General features: G+C 39.1%; 1 protein-coding gene across 1 annotated transcript in view; it reads left to right on the forward strand.

Moving 5' to 3' along the window:
* The window catches only part of LOC145690226 (TBC1 domain family member 13), a 94,877-nt gene extending 89,371 nt beyond the window's left edge, over positions 1-5,506 (forward strand). The window contains exons 10-11 of the mRNA XM_081764911.1: positions 113-205; positions 3,710-5,506. Of these exons, the coding sequence (XP_081621037.1) occupies positions 113-193 (81 nt within the window). The 3' untranslated portion in view covers positions 194-205; positions 3,710-5,506. The remainder of the gene's footprint in view (positions 1-112; positions 206-3,709) is intronic.
* Positions 5,507-20,458: the final 14,952 nt, after the last annotated feature.

The raw sequence follows: 20,458 nt of genomic DNA on the forward strand, positions 1-20,458 counted from the left end.
GTTGCTGGAAATAGTTGTATTTGACATGCTATGTAGATGTGTTCTGTTTTTGAAATTTCTCTTGTTTTTGTATGCTTTGTGTTTGTCACGTTCTTGCAATTGTTTTTTTCAGAATTTCCCGTCCATTGATATTCAGGTGGTTCTAAATAAGGCTGTTGATTTAGCTGAAAGGAAGATGAAATGGATTTCTTAACAGCTTCTTCAGGTGAGTTCATTCCATAGAATATTTATGTTATTATTCAATACTAAATAACAATTTTTAAGATTCTCTTTCAAAAAATATATATGTCCATGGGGAAATCTTTTCTGTAATGTATTATTTCAAAATGGTTCACTAGTTGCGTCACCGACCGGGAACTAATCCTACCATGCTCCCATGCGCATCGTTGCTGCATAAACGTAAGCATATGTTTGTGTCTGTATGTTCATATAAATAATGTCAATTACTGTGACGTTATAAAGTTCACTAGTTCAGTTAATTACTCAATAAAAGATAACTACTTCGTGAAAAAGGTCTTAATACTAAAAAGAGTAGCTAAGTAAGGCAATAACTAAAAATGTGAAACACATTGTTGTTCAATAAAGTATCATTTTTTTTTCGTACATATTTACTCGTCGTATTTGTGGTGGTCTTTCTCAGAGAAGTCCCCATTGAATTTGAAGCACTTGCCCCAGCATTTCTTATAATCGTCTAGAGACACACTGGAAGCTTCCTGGAACGATCAATAAGTCTTAAGCCTTGACCATTCGTTCTGTTGATGTAAAGGTTTCTTCAAAGGGGGAAAAGGAAAGTCACCTAAAGTCAGGTCTGAATTACGGAAGGTTGTTTGCTTTATATCTGATCATTTTTGACGGATACTTACCTTAAGAGATACCTCACCGGCACCACCGATCATGTTCTATTGGACTCCCAGCATTGTGGATATCACACGGTATCGTAGTTTCCATTGTAGCAAGCTCCGGCGCAAGACAGGCACGGGAATTCTGTCCCACTCATCCCTGCTAGCTTTCCATAGAAAATCCAGCGTGCGCGGACGGCGATGTTAAAGACGTCATTTCAACAGTCCAAATGCGCAAAAATCCATTGGATTGACATCTGGGCTTTTCACAGGAATGTCTTCAAACGGAATGACACGAATTCCTAATTCCTGTGCCATATCCCGATTAAAAACGTAGTGATGTTCTGACGGCATGACTCGAAGCCTTGTCCATATGGATCATCACCTGGTTCGCGTCAATTCCATACAATTTTGGGATGTCTGTCCGATAGATAAGTGTCAGGATGGATTCGTGTGGAAGTACGTTGCATTCACCTTTACGTTTTTGTTCACCTTGCGTATCAGCAATGTGCTCACATATCCGAATCCCGTAACAACCATAAAGCCACAAGGGAAACTTTCCCTGCACTGATGAACAAAGTTGCTGCGCCCCTTGCCGTTAATGTTACGGTATATGATCGCCCGAATGTGACTACCTGCAGTGAAATGAACATACGGTTCATCCATTGTGACAACTTTCTTTCGTTTGGAATCCTCCAGATACTTTTCATAATTTGCTGCAGGTCGTTTTACGTTCGGTAATGTGACGCCGTAGCAGGTGGTGTACACGGGCCTGCCGCACACACTTCAACCTGAGACACTTACAGATTGTTCACAGTTGACGGTACAAGGTGGAATCTGTGGCTCATATCACGTTGCGTCGGGGAATTTACTTGGCACACAAAGCGACTTATCCTCCTTAAAATTATGGGTGTCACTTTGCTTGCAGCCCTTCTACTGGTGGTTTTCGTGGGTGAATGTTTCGCAAGAGGAGCCTGTTGTTTGTAACGGGCCACAATAGCTTTCACAGTAGTCACCCCGAGTGTTAACCCCTTCTCGCGACACTGTTTCACAATGTGTACGTACGAAAACTTAGCATTGAAAAGAGCCACTACGTTACCCTCCCAATACCAGTTGATTTTCGGAGCCATTTGATAACACTCACGCAATTACAAGGTCAAACACAATACTTCTCCCATCAGCAAACCCATAGTTCCATTATGATACGCCAAGTGGCAGCACCAAATCGAAAATGGTCGGATATACAGCGAAGAACTTTCTGTATCGGATACACCCTACCTTGAAATATACCCCTGTCTATGTGTATTTATGTCCCAAGTCATATTGTAATACCTTGAATAGTTACGAGCGAAAAATATTTCCCAGTCGTACTGGAAAATCCAAAATTTGATACTGAGCAGAATTGAGAAATATTTTTCCCTGGTAAATTATTCAAGATCTTGCAATGTGACTTAGCACTAAGTTACAAAGTGACAGGAGTATACTTCAATGTTAGTTGTATTTGAGTACTTGTAGCCTGGGCCGTCCCAGAGGCGCAAAACCTCTCGAAAGGAATTTATTTAAAGGATATTTTTTTCAGATAATCTCAAATTTCCCTTTCCCTTTTCGTGTCCGTCATGCACATGTATGCAAGGTACAATCTGAAATATTGTTCCAGTTTGAAAAGAGGGATACATGAATAATGATGGTTGGATGAATACGGTTGTGGTTAAACATGTTTATTTCAGCTGATATTTTTTCGTTTCAACATGGCATTTTAGATCTTCCAACAGAATTGGAGAATACTTGTTTCCCTCGTAACTGTTCACTGTATTGCAGTATAACCTGGTACATGAATTACGAAAGGATAGAAGTAACTTGAAGGTGGATTGTATCCGGATTGCAGCCAGGGTCAGTTCAGGGGACTCAAAAACCCCTGAAAGGGGTATTTTGGGGGGATTTTCCGAATTATCTCAAATTTCCCTTTTCCTGCACGTCATACACTCGCGGTCTAAAGCAGTAGATATTTAACCAAAAGTAGGGGTAAATGAAGATCTTGCCGATCTCTGTAACCTTTAACAGGGTGTCTATCGGTCACGAAAGTCACGAAATTTAGCTTTTGGGTCACGGTTTTTTTAACTGTACAAATGTAAGTACAGATTGGAAAATTTCGTTCTATAAAACGTCAAAATTCACCACCAAAAATGTCTATGTTCGGCTTTAGACGCTACCAAATCGCAAGCAAAGTACGTTTCTATCACATGGATGAAAATTCAGCCTAATTTGCACCTAAATTTGCTCTTCAAAATGTAAGGAAATTTTATGATTTGGTGAAGAAAAGGTCACGAAATTTCATTTTGGAATTTTAGTAGACACCCTGTTTAATAACCTCCTGGAAGCAAACGCATGGTGAGAGGAAGTGACAGGCGGTCTAGAAATTATCAGGAAAATCGATTTAATGGAATAAGGACATCTGTTGCTTTTACACTTTCCAATTGAACGAACATATGAAATTCTGCCTCTATAGTATAATGACTTGCGTATAAACTCCTCTTCATTTGGTTCATGTAATCATTTTATTAATTTAGAGTTTTTCTACTATAATCATTTAATACTAAAACAATGTTTAGGATCTAAAACTTGGGTGAAATAGTGTTGCCCACGAGACACACTCGAAAATGAGATGAGAATTGTCCTGTTTCTTGTCTCGTCTCGAATTTGAAAATACACTTCTCGTCTCATGGACAACGAAAGTGATGTTAAATTACTACGTAACAGATTAAATATATATTGTTTGTCTTGTAACTGGCACAAATACTTCTAGGAGTGACACACATATTACCTGTAAATTTTATGTATTATAATTTTTTAAATTATTATTTCTGTTACAGTTTTGGAAATAATTCCTCGACGTACAAGAGCAAATACAGATGTCACTACGATCAAATCGTAATGTTTGATGGTCTGCCATTTTATGGAACGACACATCGATTGTTACAGCACAAAGAGGAAAAGAGTGTCTTAATGGAATACTTTGTGGTAATTGAGTAATGGTCGTTAATCTTTAGAGACTTCCACCCCCTTTTTTTAAAAAAAAAGATTTATCATCAATAAAAAGACATATGACGTCGTAGAATATTTTTACATTCTTAATTATTTATGTCTGTGATTGAATGTGATCCAGAAGAGTGGTTAGAACAAAAAGAAAAATAATTGATTGGTTTCGTGCCATTATATAGTGTAAGTTGCGAAATTCTCTAGGACACTGTTCCATTCTTGGAGTCACACTATGGAGATGCGTAAAATTTCTACTTGACTAAATGAGATGAATTCATGATAGCAGATATCTGTCTCTTTAATCAGATGTTTGTCATGTGCTACGTTGATATATCCATTCCATGACAAATTTACGAAAACCGGATTTTGTCATTGCATATATTGAACAAATAACATTAGTCATTCTAAGTTCAAAAATTACACTTCAACACAGCATTCTGTAGTGGATTTCAGTAGGTTTTTTTTTCATACATGTTAAAACAGATTAATGAAACGAAATTCTAACGAAGCGGTTATGAATGCTTTCACAAGAAACAAATGGGAAGAGGAAGAAGTAGAAACATGCTTTACCTACCAAATCTTAAATTAACATGGATATTTATAGTCGGGGTAAACCATGTCTATCAAGATGTCCTCTATGACCTTTTTTTCACAAATGTAGAATTATAATTTAATTATTAGAATTCCAATTTTAAATAGGTAATCAATATATACTTCTGTTCGACTCTCGCCTAGGAAAAGACAATAGAACTGTACAAAGGGAGGTGGGTGGACAAGTTTCTTTCGTTTTTCGTAGTTGTTGCTACAGAATTCGAAATTTATTCTTTCAACAGAACGCAAGTCTCACTAGTTAGTTTTTGCTTCGGTACTTGATTTCTTTTATTTATCACAATTATTGCTTCATTTAATTCACGATTCATTGAAAAATTAGAGTAGCAACATTGGTGATATAACTCTGGTTGGTTTAAGCATTGATGAGACGCTGTACTGGGAGAAGTAGGCATGTGGATTGAGCATCAGAATCACGTGATCCTGTGGACTTTACGATGTGAGGAAATTTTTAATCTGAAGTAAATGCAAAGAAAATCTGTGATCTAGATCATTTCCATGAGAGGATTGCTACTGGAATTACTATTCTAGGCCCCTCGTATTATAGAAAGAATTTAAAGCAACATGTTGAGGCATTTGAGGAAATATGTTGGGAATAGTAGCGGACATGTGGAGCTGCGCGTTATGCATTTAAGGTGGTTCCTATTCATCTGTTCTTCAGTGGGTTGCATCCTGATAGGAACACTTAGTCGAAGAAGTGTAACAAGCCTTTTCAGACCAAGCATCCTGGGTGAGGATTTCCTGGAGTTTCCTCATGCACACCAGGCAAATGCCAGGATGATACCTGATAATGGTCCCAAGCCTCTTCCTTCCTTCTCCAATTCTCCGGGTAGTGCGATCGCCGAGGGACGTGATCTTTCATACATGATGGGCTAAGATGATCATAGATGCTAAAAGCCTAAAAATGTAATCTCTAATCCTAATCCAATTGGTTGCACACTTTATAACCCTCATGTGGATAAATAGTGTGCTGTAGGCGACAACTAGAGATACAAGAGTTCGCAAAACTTTTAAAAAAAGTTTTTTTTTTAAAAAAAATAATAATTTTAATGTAGAGATAACAATGCATTCTACCTTTGTTTCCCCATTAAAACACAAAAACATTTAATTACTGCATTCTGAAGAGTAAACTCTGAAAAATGCAAGAATCAAAGAAAATTTGTCATTGATAGGTAAAGCTCAAATCGGTGATTGCAGTGGATTTTCTAGCTCCAATGAATTGTTTGTAGAGCTATTAAATTCACGTTCAAAAACAAGTGTTTTAGTGACAAGTTTAATTGTATTAGCAATAGCTGTTCTAAAAGTGAAATAAATTTCATGGATCAGAATTATCCCTTAAAACTTAAACTAAAACTTCATTGTAGCTATATACTACACTTATTCAGACTACTAAAAATCGATGGGAAGTACGTTTAAAACTATATCCACAAGTTTCTTGTTTTAAAAATCTTGACACGACCTAACAGTAAAGAAAGAATTAATTCTGTAAATAATGATGTTAAACTAACCTCATACACAAAGTAGCCATTTATGGCTTTAATTTTGTAAACTGAACTCTGAAGCTCAGTATAAAATGTTTCCCGAAAGAACACGATATAAGGAAGATTCATGCGGAAAAAAAAAAAAGTTTTGTATCTTTCTTGGTTTAAAGTAAGTTTTCCTTGCCTATCATAATATCAAAATGTATAATTTTCAGGTGCTTGATGCAATGTTTAGGCAACCAAAACATTTTGGGTATGTGAATTGCATAACTTACACTTGTAGGTAACAACTGCAATGTCAGTTTGAAAACCAACCAGCCCCGGACTAAACATAGGACTCATATGTACTAGGTGTTGTAAACCCATTTTCTTGTAGAATCCATTACGAGCGGAACAAAAGTGATACTTGAACAAGAAAGTAAAAAGAAAAGTGAAAATTTCCTTTTAAAATCGGCTTTCTATGGGAAAAATTCCATCCTGAAAAAGCTGGCTTTTTGTGAATCTCTAGCGACAACTAAAAACTACGAAGGTAATTCGGAAAGTAACTGCCGTTGTAACGTGGCGCTAGTATTAGTAGGTGGAACGCCGGCGTTGTTACATCATTCAGTCTATGATTTAGTAAGCCTCCAGCTGTGCTAATGAAAGTGTCGTACTGCCGCGCCTGTAATGTTATAACGTCTTAAAATGTGTTCTTTCATAGAAAATCGCATCAAATACGAGGTACGCAAACTGATAAGCTTTCTTTGAACAAAAATAATTTGTCTGTTGCAGATATTCATGGTGAATTCTGTGCTGTATGCGGCCCAAACATTGAGTGAAAGTGTGGTGCCATGAGTGGAAGGAAAGTTCCAAGATTGTGAATCGACGGTTCTCATGAACATTCTGTTTATTTTTCTTGACGAGATTGTCATTAATTACAGAGGACCTACCACTCCTCTGTTCATCATAAATGTTTGTTCTTCCTTCTTTGAAAAATCTGATCCACTGCGCACAGCACCTTCACTCATAATGTTTGAAGCGTATACATCACACAATTCACGATAAATGTCTGCAGCAGACAGATCTTTTCCTCAAAGAAATCTTATTATTACACGTACTTCGCATTTGGCGGGATTTCCTGTCTCAGCACACATTTTCTTACATAACAGCACGCAAACTACAGTACGATGCTCTCACTAGCACAGCTGGAAGTTTGCTTGCTGAAACGCAGATTCCGTGATGTAACAAATTAGTCGCTCCGCTTACTACTACTAGCGTCACCCCACAACGGCTGTTATTCTCTGAATTACCCTCCATAAGTGGGCATGTTATTTTAAGTTTAAGAGGAATTCATCTCTTAGAGTTATGTAAAACAATCACATCATATTCAGATTGTATTTGTTCAATAGCTTCTGCGTTGCATGATTGTGTAAAACTGCAGTCCTGCCCTTTCAAATAAGTATTCAGTGTTGCTAAATAAGTATTTAGGTTCAGTTGAAAGTTCCCAGCTTCTAAAACATTCATTTTGTCTCGTATTGGGATCAATTATTCAGTGACATATCAGCGTAATAAAATTATGAAAGTTGTATCATAGAATGATAGGCCTATACCCAGTTTATTAATATTTAAAATTGAAATCAGCAGATCACTTATTTAAAAATAAGTTTTTCTTTTAATAATGACTATTCTATGAACTCTGATTGTAATGTTTTATGAAACGAAACTGTGGCAACAGTCTTCAATAAGAGCTTAAATTCAGCTGATGTGTACATTTTTGTAATTCTGTTTTCGCATTGATGAAAACGGACAGATAATTACCACGAAATACTCTTACGATTGCATTTTTTATTGAACAGATATGCGATACCCTTCCCTTGTAGCGAAGAAGCTTCACACTTCAAATTGTGAGAACAAGGTAAAAGTAATATACAGAAATTAGCCATGAACATCCTTCAATATCAGCAATACGGGCATAGCATTTTTATTTATTCTTTTTTTTTCTAATCATGTTTCCCGTCAGCTGTTTCTGTTCATATATAATGCGCGTATATTGAGTTGAACTTTAAAACAAATGTCCTGCACATCGCTCTCGATTAATTTTGCTTCATTAGTTAAACGTCACTTTTAACACCAAAATTGTTTTAGACGTGGAGATGTACAGCTTAACGTGACACGAACTACATACTTCCAGCAGCAATCGAACCCGGGTATTTTGAACACCAGCTATTTAACCGCGAACGAGGTTTTGTTTCGTGATGTTGAAAACGTGTGTTCTTCGTAATAATACTTTTCATCCCTTGTCCCTCATGCTGTTCCGTGTGTAAACTAAGCAGCAGAAGAATGTCATGGAATATTTCACTCTAAAAGATTTAACTTTATAGGAGCAATATTATTTTAAAACGATAGACTAGAAGCTGGCAATAAAGATCGGCCATTTTGTTCGAAGATGTATGTTCTATCGTATTATAGAATAACGATATATGATTGTTAATAGAATGTTGAATATCAGTCCTTTGCGTTAAAATCAATAAATAAAGGAGAGAAAACGTTATAAATATTATACTGGAATGGCTACATATATAAACATTTGAAATATCACGTATTGGTAACACTGCAGTGACCAACAACGACCATACCTCAAATGTAAGTACTTCTGTGATATTTAACATGAAATAAAACCTATTCCATTTGTCCAAAATATATAAATATATATTCTTGTAAAATTATTTGTATTCGCCTTCTATTAAGATAAATGTGTTGACTGTGTATATATTTATAGTTTCTATGTATAGGCCTACCATAGAAATATTATATAGCTTGTTATTATTATCATTATTATTATTATTATTATTATTCATAAATAGCGTAAAAAGGTTTTGTTTTGTATTCTTGAAATATTACAAGCCGAGGATTTATGTACATCAGTTTATTGAGATTTATTTATCAAAAGGAGCAATGATTGAATTTTTCAAATATATATAGTTTATAGTTTGTTTATTGTTACGTTATTAGCTATTATTTGTTTTAAACAATGCATGAATTTGATTGAAATGTACATTTGATATGTTAATTTTAGATTTATATTATTTTCCCATTCCAAACAGTACAATGTATAAATGAAGTGATGAAGGATATTTTTTTCTTAATCTTGAGGTTCTTATTTATTCTCTGTAAGTCTTACTTCTAAAAGGCAATAAACAGACATATTCGTATCCTTCCGCTCTTTGATAATCTGGATGACTATTGATACATCACTTCCACTCTTACTAAAGGAAATTATGTACGTGGTTTCTGACACTTTTCAGTTGCATAGAGAAACATTCAGCAAAAAGAGTTCTTTTCCTGAGTAGAGAGAGCTTTATATTTAAGGAATATTAATAGACGTGTACAAGTGACTGACTACATGTGTGATGATGCCATGATAATAGTTTTTGTATGCGTGGTACCTCCAGCAATAATTCTTAGTCCATTCGTTTGTTTTAATTTCCACTTTCCCTAATCCTCCTTGAACCACATTCGAAAGAAACTGCCCATCGTATCCGTGGTCCACTGGTGGCTTAGTGCCTCCACCTAGCTTAGGGTAAGTGAGCGAGATCCTGCCTTCGGGCAGAATACACATACATATATGTATAATCAAGAATATAGTAACCAATATATTCAGTGCAATTGTTTAATATATATTACATATGCATATATGCATGCATGTTCAGCTGTTGTTTTTACCCTGTAAGCTAATAATGGAAGCGCCGTCATCGGCATGGACTAACTTCAATGGTTTAATTATTGGCTCACGAAAATTCCACCAGTCACAATGCAAATCATACTCACCGAAATCTATCGTAATAACAAACGTTCTAGTGCTACCGGACACGCGTATCAGATTAGTCATCGAGAATGCGTGAACCGACCGACTCATCAAACCCTGTAGAAAGTCTATCGCGGCGTAATCTAATAAATGCAAGGATACAGCAATTTCCAAAGCTAATACAGTTAATGGTATGGGATAAATAGTACGTGTTGCCTTAATAGGTACATCCCTAGTTCCGGTTGATAAATGCGTCTTTACAGTATTAAAACTGCATGACAAGTCATCACTGACCTTTTCGCCCCTAATAAGACCCACTACTGCTTTAGTTCTTAACGTAACTTCCTTTTCTTCATCAGTGAGATTATCCGAATCGTCTACCGATCTAGTTTTTACCGTTGCCTTCGCGCTTTCCGCCGCACTAGTTAATTTATAGTAACCCTGCGTCACTCTACGCCACTCATGGGGCGTTACAGGATGATATCTAGCATCAATGGCTTCTGAATGTAATTTTACCACACAATCGCTCACCAAATCACTAAATAAGGAATTGCTTTCTAACGTCCTCGCACTACGTGGTGCAGCAACGTACTTATTTGCTCTACCATATCCCCCCATAATTGGAAGATTCAAAAGTAAGCTTAGTAATGCCACTTCTCTCTCATTCGTTGGATTAAACTCGTGAAAGGGAAGAATTTCAAATAACATCTCCAAGATAGAACACCCTTTTACGTTATCCCGCATTTCATTCCATTCACACCAAAATTCATCAGACTCTAAGAAGGATTCGGATTCCAAGATTTATACTCTTGAAATTCGCCTCCGCCCGGCTTTCCATCGGCTCGCCGATCATAGCGCATTGCCCTGTAATGAATAACTTTATAATCTCTCGAAAAGAAACCGCATAACATTTCCCGTCCCTAATCCTTGATTCCAAATGAACAAAAAAAAAAAAAAAAATCTCGCATGACGCATAACCGAAGAAAGCGGTCTCGTTTCCTGCACGTGCTAAAAGATACCGATGGAATGGGTTCGAAACACCAATGACCAAAGATTGCAAATATGTCTCGCTTACGCGATCGCTTGCCCTTGTACACTTTAGGGATGGCCACAAAGTTCCGGTTCCGGCGGAACCGGTTCTTGGAGATCCGGTTTTCAGAACCGGTTCCATACTTGGATCCGAAAACCCGATTCCAGAACCGGATCTTAGGAACCGGTTCCAGATCTGGATCCGAAAGCCCCCAAAGACCCGTAAATGAGGCATAAAGATCACCTTCAAAAATAATGCAAAGAGGACCATGCGCTTGTGCCTTCCTCGCCCAGACACGCTTGTGCCCCCAGAAAAAAAAATTTGGTCCACCAGTGGGTGTTTAGCCAAATGAGTTGGCCAGTTTGCCTGTTTAACCAATGAGTTTGCCAGTTACCCAGTTTATTTAGCCAAATGAGACAAGCTGCCGCCGCCTGGGCGCCTGCCTGTCGCTTCCACCATTTCATCTAGCATACTGTTCACAGCTTGCCAGCAGCTCGGGTTTAGTGTAGGGATGGTCACAAAGTTTCGGTTCCAGCGGAACCGGTTCCGCGAGGAACCGGTTCTGCTTCAGAACCGGTTCCAGACCTGGATTTGAAGAACCGGTTCCAGACCTGGATACGAAGAACCGGTTCCAGACCTGGATCCGAAGAACCGGTTCTAGACCTGGATCCGAAGAACCGGTTCTAGACCTGGATCCGAAGAACCGGTTCTAGACCTGGATCCGAAGAACCGGTTCTAGACCTGGATCCGAAAAACCGGTTCCAGACCTGGATCCGAAAAACCGGATCCGTTCAGACCCGAAAACCGGTTCCACTAGGAACCGGTTCTGGCCATCCCTAGTACACTTCTCCAAGCATCAATATAATGCTCGTGGTCTTGATCCAACATTATATCCTGTAATCCGCTCCATACGTACTCCTTATCTCTAACCTCCCTAACAGTTACATGACATACAATATCTCTACGCTGTGGTCGAAAAAGCTCGTTGTCAGGATCCCTAGCTTCTCTTCCCTTTTCTTCATTACCAGATCTCATTCTTCCATCCTTCTTGCTCGATCTCGCGCATTATGAGGCATGCCTTCCGTATCTGAATCCTTTTTCCGAAAGCACAAAAATATATCCCGTTCATCCACACGTTGAAGTCGCATGACTTTTCTCATCACCTCCACGGCCTCTGCATGCTCCCACGGTACGCGACCGTCCATCTCAACTTGGACTGCATTTCTTCAACCTAGTTTGGTTTCGAGGTGAGGATAGCTTTTATATAGATCCTGAGTAGGCTGAAGTCTGGCCAATCGGAATCGAGAATTCTGATTTGAATCAGTCAATCACAGAGCGGTGATTTCGTTTTGGTCCGCGCTCTGAGGTGACTACTTCGTTACTGGCTCTTTTAGCGTGGAGGTGTGTTGAGTGCGTTATGCGATTGGTTCTGTCCTGCTTAGTTTGGTTTCTGCACATCTTGTCTTGTCGAGTTTGGTATGTTGATGTAAGCGTATCCTTGGCTGGAATTTAGAATGTTAATCTTCTCATGAAATATTGCCGCTGTCGCCTTCTTGATTGAGGCGTGCAGTGTTTGTGTTTCGTTGGGTTTCATCGCTAGCGTGAATACGGCAGTTACCCATTGGATTATATTATGTGTGATCTCTTCGACGGCGTTTTTGATTGCTTCTGTGGCGTCGGCGGTTGGATAAGATGGCTTGGGCTGCTGTTTCGTGTTTCCTTGACCTGGTGGAGGTTGGTTGTTGTTTACTGCGGTATTCGCCTCTGGAATCTTGTTTGAAGAGCGTTTTGTTCCTGTCGTTCGGGTATATCCGTATGATGTTCTCTGGAGCTGCAGTTTTGGGCAGGTGCTGCAGCCTGTTTTTTGGCCATTGGTCCTGCATGTTGCGCAGAAAGATGTGTTGTTCGTGATTCTGCACATATGGTTTTTGGATCTTCTGAGTCCACATTTGTATCAATGTTGCGTCTCAGAACAATTTGGTTGTGTCCATACTGGAAGCATCTTGTGCAGGAGAGCGGGCGTCCTTGGCTTCTTGAGGCTTCGACCCTGTGGTAGTAATTATCAATTATGAGCCCGTTGGTGATCAGCAAGCTGACCTGTTCGGGGTTGTGTGAGAAGAGACGTACGAGTGGGAGCGGTCCTTCGTCTGATTTGATTCTGATGAGGTTGTAGAAATCAATTTGTTGTGTTTGGAGTTCTTCTTTGAGTTCGTCTATGGAGTAGCTGTGGTCCACATTGGTGGTGACACATGTGAACGTTGCTTTCGGAGTGGTGAGCTTGTGTTGTTTTTCTTCCTTCGTGTGCAATGTTTTGTCGTAGCTCAAGTCGGACGGTTTGAATTTATAGCCAAAGAGTTCTTTGTCGGAGGCGGTGGCAAATTGGATTCTAATTCCTTGTATGCTTTTGATAATGAAGGTCGTGTATTTTGCGTTTGGGAGGCGTTGATAAATTTTTGTGTTTAGCGCTTTCTTATTATGGTATTCCGTTCTTAAGTTGCTGGTAGTGACACACGTGTCGTTTGGCTGATGGATTGGTTTCTTCTGTGTGGCGTGATTCTGCTGTGAATCGTCTGATGTTTTGACGGAAGGGGTGGGTGTTTCTTCGTCTGTCTTTTGTGGTGTCTTCCTGCGTGGGGCACCTGCTTCTTCTGCGTGTGACGAGCTGCTGTCCGAGTCGTACATCGATGGTTTGCTGTAGTCGCCCTGATTGAGGGGCCGGCTGGTTGGTGAGTCGAGTTCTGAGCTGATTGTTGTGTCATTGCCTCGTTCTGATGGGCTCCTGGATGCTTCTGGTGGAGGGAGATCATCCTTCTATGTTGGACTGCTAATCTTTGTTTCACCCTAGGAAGAATATAAAACGGAAATACATCAAACGCGTCAAACCAGTGTAGCCAGTAGCAAAAAGTGCACTTTTCTGTCAGAAAGGATGAAAGACTATTGTCCTTTTATACATGTGCATATAGTCTCATACAACAAGGTTACAGACCTTACGGTTGCCTCTATTCGTAGAACAAGTGGGAAGTGAACAACACAAGTCACTTTATGTAGTTATTTATATCTTTACTTAAAATAACTTAATAGCGTGTGTAATCCAATTTTATGTATGGCCAAACGGCAAAGCAGAATGAAAAGATTTTCGGTTTATATTAGACCCCAATCCCAATTAAGATGTTATCATATCACATTAATTATAATAGCATACTATGGAGGAGTGGGGAGGAGTCCGAATTTTTGCAAAAAAAATTAAGTATCTCACTAGCCGCTCAACTTAGAAAGCTGAAATTTGACATTTTTTAAAAATAAGCAGACAGCCCAGGAATTTTAGCGTTTTTGAGAATTCCCTTCAGATTCTAAACCCTTCTAACATTCAATTTTTTTTTACACACCCCCCTGGATAGAAAAGGAATCCAATTCTTTCTTCAAATCCAATTCCATCAATCAGTGTTGTATGTTTATTGCATCAATTAAAAAAAAAAGGTTTGCTAATTTCTTTCCTTTCAAAAAATGAAGTAAACACATGCTCATGTCTGGTTTTGTAAAGCACATGATTTCATTGTTTCGGAGTTTCGATCAAGACAATCAACAAAATAGACATGCTTAATCATCCTCTTTTGGGCGCCGCAGTTCCTTCCGAGAAATAATTAAGGTTTTTTTTTTTTTTTTTTTTTTTTTTTTTTTTTTTTTTTTTGAAAATTGATACGTATAAATGAAGGTTGAAAGGGAAGAGACCATTAAACCAGTTATCACTAATAGTTGAGTTACAGAATATATTGCTTTGTGAATACACCCCCTTTTATTTTGAACATCCCTGTAAGAAAAAGTTCCTGGCGTACGTATTGACTCCCTTTTTAGTGGGAGGTCGCGCTTTTAGTATATTACGAGTTGGTAGTGGGTTGATATGTAAAAATAATCGGAAACGATTGAATCAAACGAATGAATTCATTGAATAGGGTCGAATTCATAGTTTAGGGGTCACTGAGATAAATAGTAACTCTCCCGAAGCTGTTCAAGTCTAAGCTTAGCCCCATCCACATGGTGGGGATGAAAATTAAAATGTCCAAACTCATTAAGATTAGTGTAGAACTCATAGTTTTCGTGGTCGCTAGATGAATAGTGACAATCTCTAATTTGTGCAAATAGTGTTGCTCACGAGACGAGAAATTAGGTTTTCTCGTCTCGTCTCGATCATGGAAGACTTACTTCTCGTGTCAATTATCGAAGGATTAGTTCTCGTCTTATCTCAAAATTTATTCGGATTGTTTTGTAAATTTATTTATGCCCTGAGTTTTCTTAATTTCATCCACAAATTATGAGATTCCCTCCTCATCACGAAAGGTTTACGAAAGGTAACAAAAATTTAAACTATGTTAACTTTTGTAGCAGTAGTGTGGCCAGGGAGGACGATCCGGGGCTATACACCCCTAAAAGTTTTTTTTTTTTATTCCTGCATTATTATTTTTGTCAAAGTTATAGGTAGCCAATTTTAAAACTGTCAAAGTTAATAGCCTATGCTATTCTTATTTTCAGTGCACTGTATTTTTTATGTATTTTATTGTTATTTACGATGTAGAACCTGTTTAAATGCGCTTGCCCTTTCTCTATTGAAAGTATTTAAGCAAAACTAAATTCGCTTGAACAAGTCATTGAAGCGGTGGGGGAATATAAATTTGTAAAAAATGAAGCCTAAAACAACTTTTGCGGGGGAGGGTTCCGGACCACCCACTATCCTGTGTTGTATTCCATACGGTACTACTGATGCGTAAAGAAATAACGGTTTTTAAAAGAACCGACAGATTTTTTCAAAAACTGGGAAAATTATGAAAATTCCGATTTTCAGAGAAAATTCTTTCGAATTTAAAAACTGTTGCGTTTGTAACTGATGCCGATTTTAATAGAAAACCGAACCGTTTTTTAGTAGAAAAACGAGCCGGTTTAAGACCAAAAACAGTTTTGGTGAATTCGGTTAGTGACAGAATTTAAAATGTTTTTGAAGATTGTGGTAAAAACAAATTAAACTTCAGAGTTGACTTGCGCGGCAGTTTATAATTGTTCGTGTGTCCAGCGTAGCTGGTAAGTTCATCTAGCATATTAATATAAGTGCTTGCAACCCTAACGGTAGCCGACAACAACAGCAGAAGCATGACACAAGTAAGATTGTCAGATTTACTCTCACTCAAATATTAGTGTATCGAAAAACTTTTTTAAAATGGAGCTACTTTTGCAGTAGATACACGAAGAAAGTAAGACTGACTGTTAGAATAATAATAGAGGTATGCAAACTCATTCTTTATCAGTTAAACTTCTTACGATAAGGTAAGTTTGGCAACATGAGCTCAGTTGTTGCCACGTCGGCGGAAGCGGGATGACAGTTTTGATTCATTGTGTTCTGTGATAGTTCAGTGAATTTTGTTGTGCAAATTTCTTCTGTTTTGTTTTATTTTGTTATTTTCTTGTTATAGTTATTCCGTGTTATCTGTGTTATTATTAGTGCTGTTAGTAGTTAATTTTGTGTTTAACTGCTATAGTGGTATTTTTAGTGACTGGCTAAAAATTCCCACATTGTTATGAGAAGCAAAGAAAGAAGGGAAACATCTTTCTACTGGTGAAAAAATCATGTTATTAAACGTTTATTCATATTTTCGAAACCAGGCAGTGAAGCTGGAGAGAGGGTTTGTCCTTAGGCATCAAGGCATCTCTGAAAAAAAAAGGGGGGGAGTAATAGTGTGATTCATACCATGACTGAGAGTGGGTAAATTCCTGGAGCTGACCTCGTTTTTCGCGGCACAAAAACAGCTGATTATCACAAAGAATTTGAGCAGCAGAATATGAATATTTCCAAGAAATACTCTTTCCGAATGTACCACCAAATTCCGTGATTGTTATAGATAATGACCGCACATACTCAATAAAAGACGAAAAAATCCTTACGAAATCATGTTCCAAAAAAGAAATTGTAGAGTGGTTAAAAAGAAAAGTGTTGAATGTGATTCAAGCTGCAACAAATTTGAAGTAATACAAATGTTAAATAAAGTTGCTTCTAACACAGAAGTCTCCTACAGAATAGAAGGCATTAAATTAAGTTCTTCGTCTCCCCCTTATCATTGCGAACTCCCTCCCACTGAACTTGTGTGGAGTAAAGATTTGGGTGCTTCTTGCCTCCAGGAATAGATTACGTGAGGTAAGTAATTACAATTCCTCTTCTATTATTATTATTATTATTATTATTATTATTATTATTATTATTATTATTATTATTATTATTATTATTATTATTGAGTCGCTTACCGCTGCGCAGTTTGGTTTGTGTTCTTTTTTTATTTTCTCAAATCGGCTTCCTCCTACTCATAATAAGTGGCAACATCGCGCTAGTTGAACGTCATTTCCGTTTTATAATCTTCCTAGGGTGGGACAGAGAGTAGGTGTTGAGTCGGTGGTTGGAGATTGGCGCACTGCGTGAAGTTGTGTCTCGTTCCAATTGAAGCTGAGTTCTCTTGGTATTTCGCTGCGTAGCACTCTTTGGGTCTTCATTTGGTCATCTGCCGCTTGCTTCTTTAGCGATGGAGTTTGAACGGGTTTCGGAAGCGTCTTGGGGTTCTTCGTTTTCCTTCCTGTGTTCTTGCACTCCATGTTCTTGATTTCTTACTCTCCTCGGGGTAGCAAAAAAAAGTAGTGTTGTGTTTGAGCAGCTCCTTCGTCTAACACCGCTGGGTATCCAGAGCTGTGGTGTTGTGTGTTTTGGTGTACGTTGTGTATTGTGTGGTGTAGTCCTTATCACAGCAGTCCCGTTGGGATAGGCTAGTTCCAAGCGCTGCCCAGCTGTCGGCAAAGCCTGTACATACAAGAGCACCTACTCGAAGCTCGGTAACTCAAGAGGGCCAGGGCAGCGAATGATCTTAACCTCTCCTTCCGGTGCGTAGAACGTCGCCACTGTCGGGGAGGGAAGAAATATATTTAGCTCTGGCTCTAAAAAGACCCGGAGGGACCCATTCTGAGAAGAACAGATCAATCCTGGTCACGTCAGAAGTTGCTGGCCCTAATAAGAGCTGGACGAGCACTCTTCATCAGAACAGAGCTGTCCAAGTCGGTTATCAGTAGTAGTAAGACTGGGGTGTCTCTGAAAAGAGCCAGTTGGGTATATTAGTCTTGGTCTATAGTCCTAGACAGCATAACAGAATGTGGCTTAATCACTCGGTGCTGAAACACTATCACTAACACTTATTAAACGCGGGCTATCCGATCACTGCCAGTTCCAAAGGCTCGTGTGGTCCTGTGTGCTGATTCTCTTTTTTTCAGACGTGGGACGTAAAACTCAAAATTTCATTTCATTTCTTTTTTCAGAAACTACTCGTAGAAACCGCTTGCCTCACTTAATTCGTGTAGAGTTGCTTCCTCTTGCTTTTCTGGATGATCATTGAAGTTTGGTTTGAATGAATGAATGAATGAATCATCGTCAGTTTACCTTTCCGTAAGGGAAAGAAGGGACTTCTAGCCTTTGGCTACTTTGTTCAGTGAAAGATGTTACTTTTGTTTTTCTTTTTGTAGGCTGGTATTGGGTTGTGCAGTATTTTTTGGGGTGAGGAGAAGCCGCCTGTGAAAGTTCTTCTGTCTTTTTTTGTGTGTGTGTGGTGTGTGCGTTTTTTTATTTGGTAGTGACGCTATTAACATTCGTGTTTGCCGTTCAGCGGCATGGAGATACTCACTCTTGGGTGCGGGGTTTAGTTGGGTTCTATGTGAGTTTGATTCTGTATGGGAGTGGTGGCATCTGGTGTGATGTTTTCTATGTTTTGTGATTTTTTGCTTGTGGCATGTGGTGTTTTCTACTTTTGTGAGTGTGTCATGTATATATCCCCATGGGTGGAGGTGATGATGCTGAGGTTCTCTTAGAGTATTTGTTTTGATGCTATGCTGATTGCTTTAAAGAGCACTGTTTTAGGGGTGCGGTTACTGCAGTTAGGATGTATGAAACCCAGTTCATTGTTTCTTCTGTTGCTTTCTTGATTGCTTCCTGTATAAGGGATTCTATTGGTTGATTGGATTTGGGTTACTTGTCTGTGATTGGTTAATGTGTTTCTTCTTCTTTTTCGGTTGGCTGCTCTGTGCTGTCTTCCGTGTGGTCCTTGAAAGGGCCGGATTCTTCAAGTGGGAGTTTTTTTTTGTTGTTTTTTTAAATGATATTTGGAAGTTTGTTATGTGTGTAGTTTTGTCTTTCTCTCGGTCTTTTGGGGCAGCTGCTGTGTCCCGTCCGGTGGCCGGTCTTCTCGTTTGGGCAGGCTGGAGTCGGGTGATCGTATTGGTAGCACTTCCAGCAAGGCGGAGGCCTGGCTTTCGTGCGTGATGCTTCTGTTCTGTGGATTTTCTGAAAGAGTAGTGTGCCTGACTGTATGAGCGTTTGTATCTGTTCAGGATTTTGGGAAAACACCCTAATTAAGGGAATAGGGCCCTCCTTTCCTTGCATTCTGATTGCGTTGGTGAACTTGATGTTTTGTTTCTGCAGTTCGTCTTTTATTTCTTCTATGCTGAAATTCAGGTCTACGCCTTTTATGGTGCATGTGAAGGTAGGAGTGTTTCCACTGTTTCCTGTATGTTGTGTTTCTTACTGGGAGGATGTTATTGTCGTCCGAGTTCTTCTTTTGTGTGTGGTTTTCTGGTGTTTTGTGTGATGGCGTGGTGAAAGTTCTTCTTTGGGTTTCTTGCATTTGTGTTCTTCTCTGGATATTTTTTCTTGGTGTTTTTTGTATTTGGCTTCTTGTGAGTGTTTGGTGGTTGGGAGGTGTGAGGGTTCTTCTTTGGCACCGTATTTATGAAGTCTTCCTTGTCCCATTGGAAAAATGTGTTTACACTGTAGTCTTTAAAACTCTGGTTTGAGTGTTTGGTGAAAGAGTAACGAGTCTTCCGGGTCTTCGAATGAGATGTATATGCATGGCGTGTCGCAGTTCCGTGTGGCGGCTATTTTGATCAAGAAACCTATGCTTTTTATGGTTTCCCTCTCAATTGTTTGCTGGATTGTTTGCTCAATCGTCTGCTAGTTGATTGAATTATTCGTATGTGTAGATTTCTTTTCCAGGGATATATATTTTGCAAAATGACATTGGTGTGTCCTCCGCCGTCACGTCCATGTCATTGGGTTTGGGATTACTTTTGGCTGTTTCATCATTAAGGCAATGGTCTGCGTGTGCATGTTTACCTTCAGTTGAAGTGGTTGGTTCTGGCTTTCGTTTCTTTTAGTTTTGCTTTCGTTTCTTTTAGTTCTACCTCTACCCATGGTTTTGGAAGTATGTGTGGAATTTCAAGTTTCTATTTCTTGTGGGTGATGTGGGGTGGTCCTAAAAAGGGCCAGTCTGTGTGAGTGTTTGCGGGGGGCTGTGTTCCTGAGGAAGGGAAAAAGAGATCTACACCAGCGGCTGTCGCCAAAGGCTGTACAGCAAGGATATCAGTGCGAATCTTGGTTATCCAGGGGGCCTCCACGGCTCGATCTTTCTTTTCCACGAGAAGCGCACAGTGGGGGGGGGGTGACAGGGCCTCTATTTTCGGTAGCACTGGGGGTTGAATTATCAACGGCGGCACGGATCGACGATTTACAACACTGGCACTATCTTTAGTGTGTGCGCAAGGCGCAATCACATTCACTTGGCACTGTCTTCGTTCTTTAATTTTGGGGCGGGAGCCTATTTGTGCTCGC

Source organism: Thermobia domestica, chromosome 7 (genome assembly GCF_964235325.1).
Source record: "Thermobia domestica chromosome 7, izTheDome1.hap1.1, whole genome shotgun sequence".
Taxonomy (NCBI): Eukaryota; Metazoa; Arthropoda; class Insecta; order Zygentoma; family Lepismatidae; genus Thermobia; species Thermobia domestica.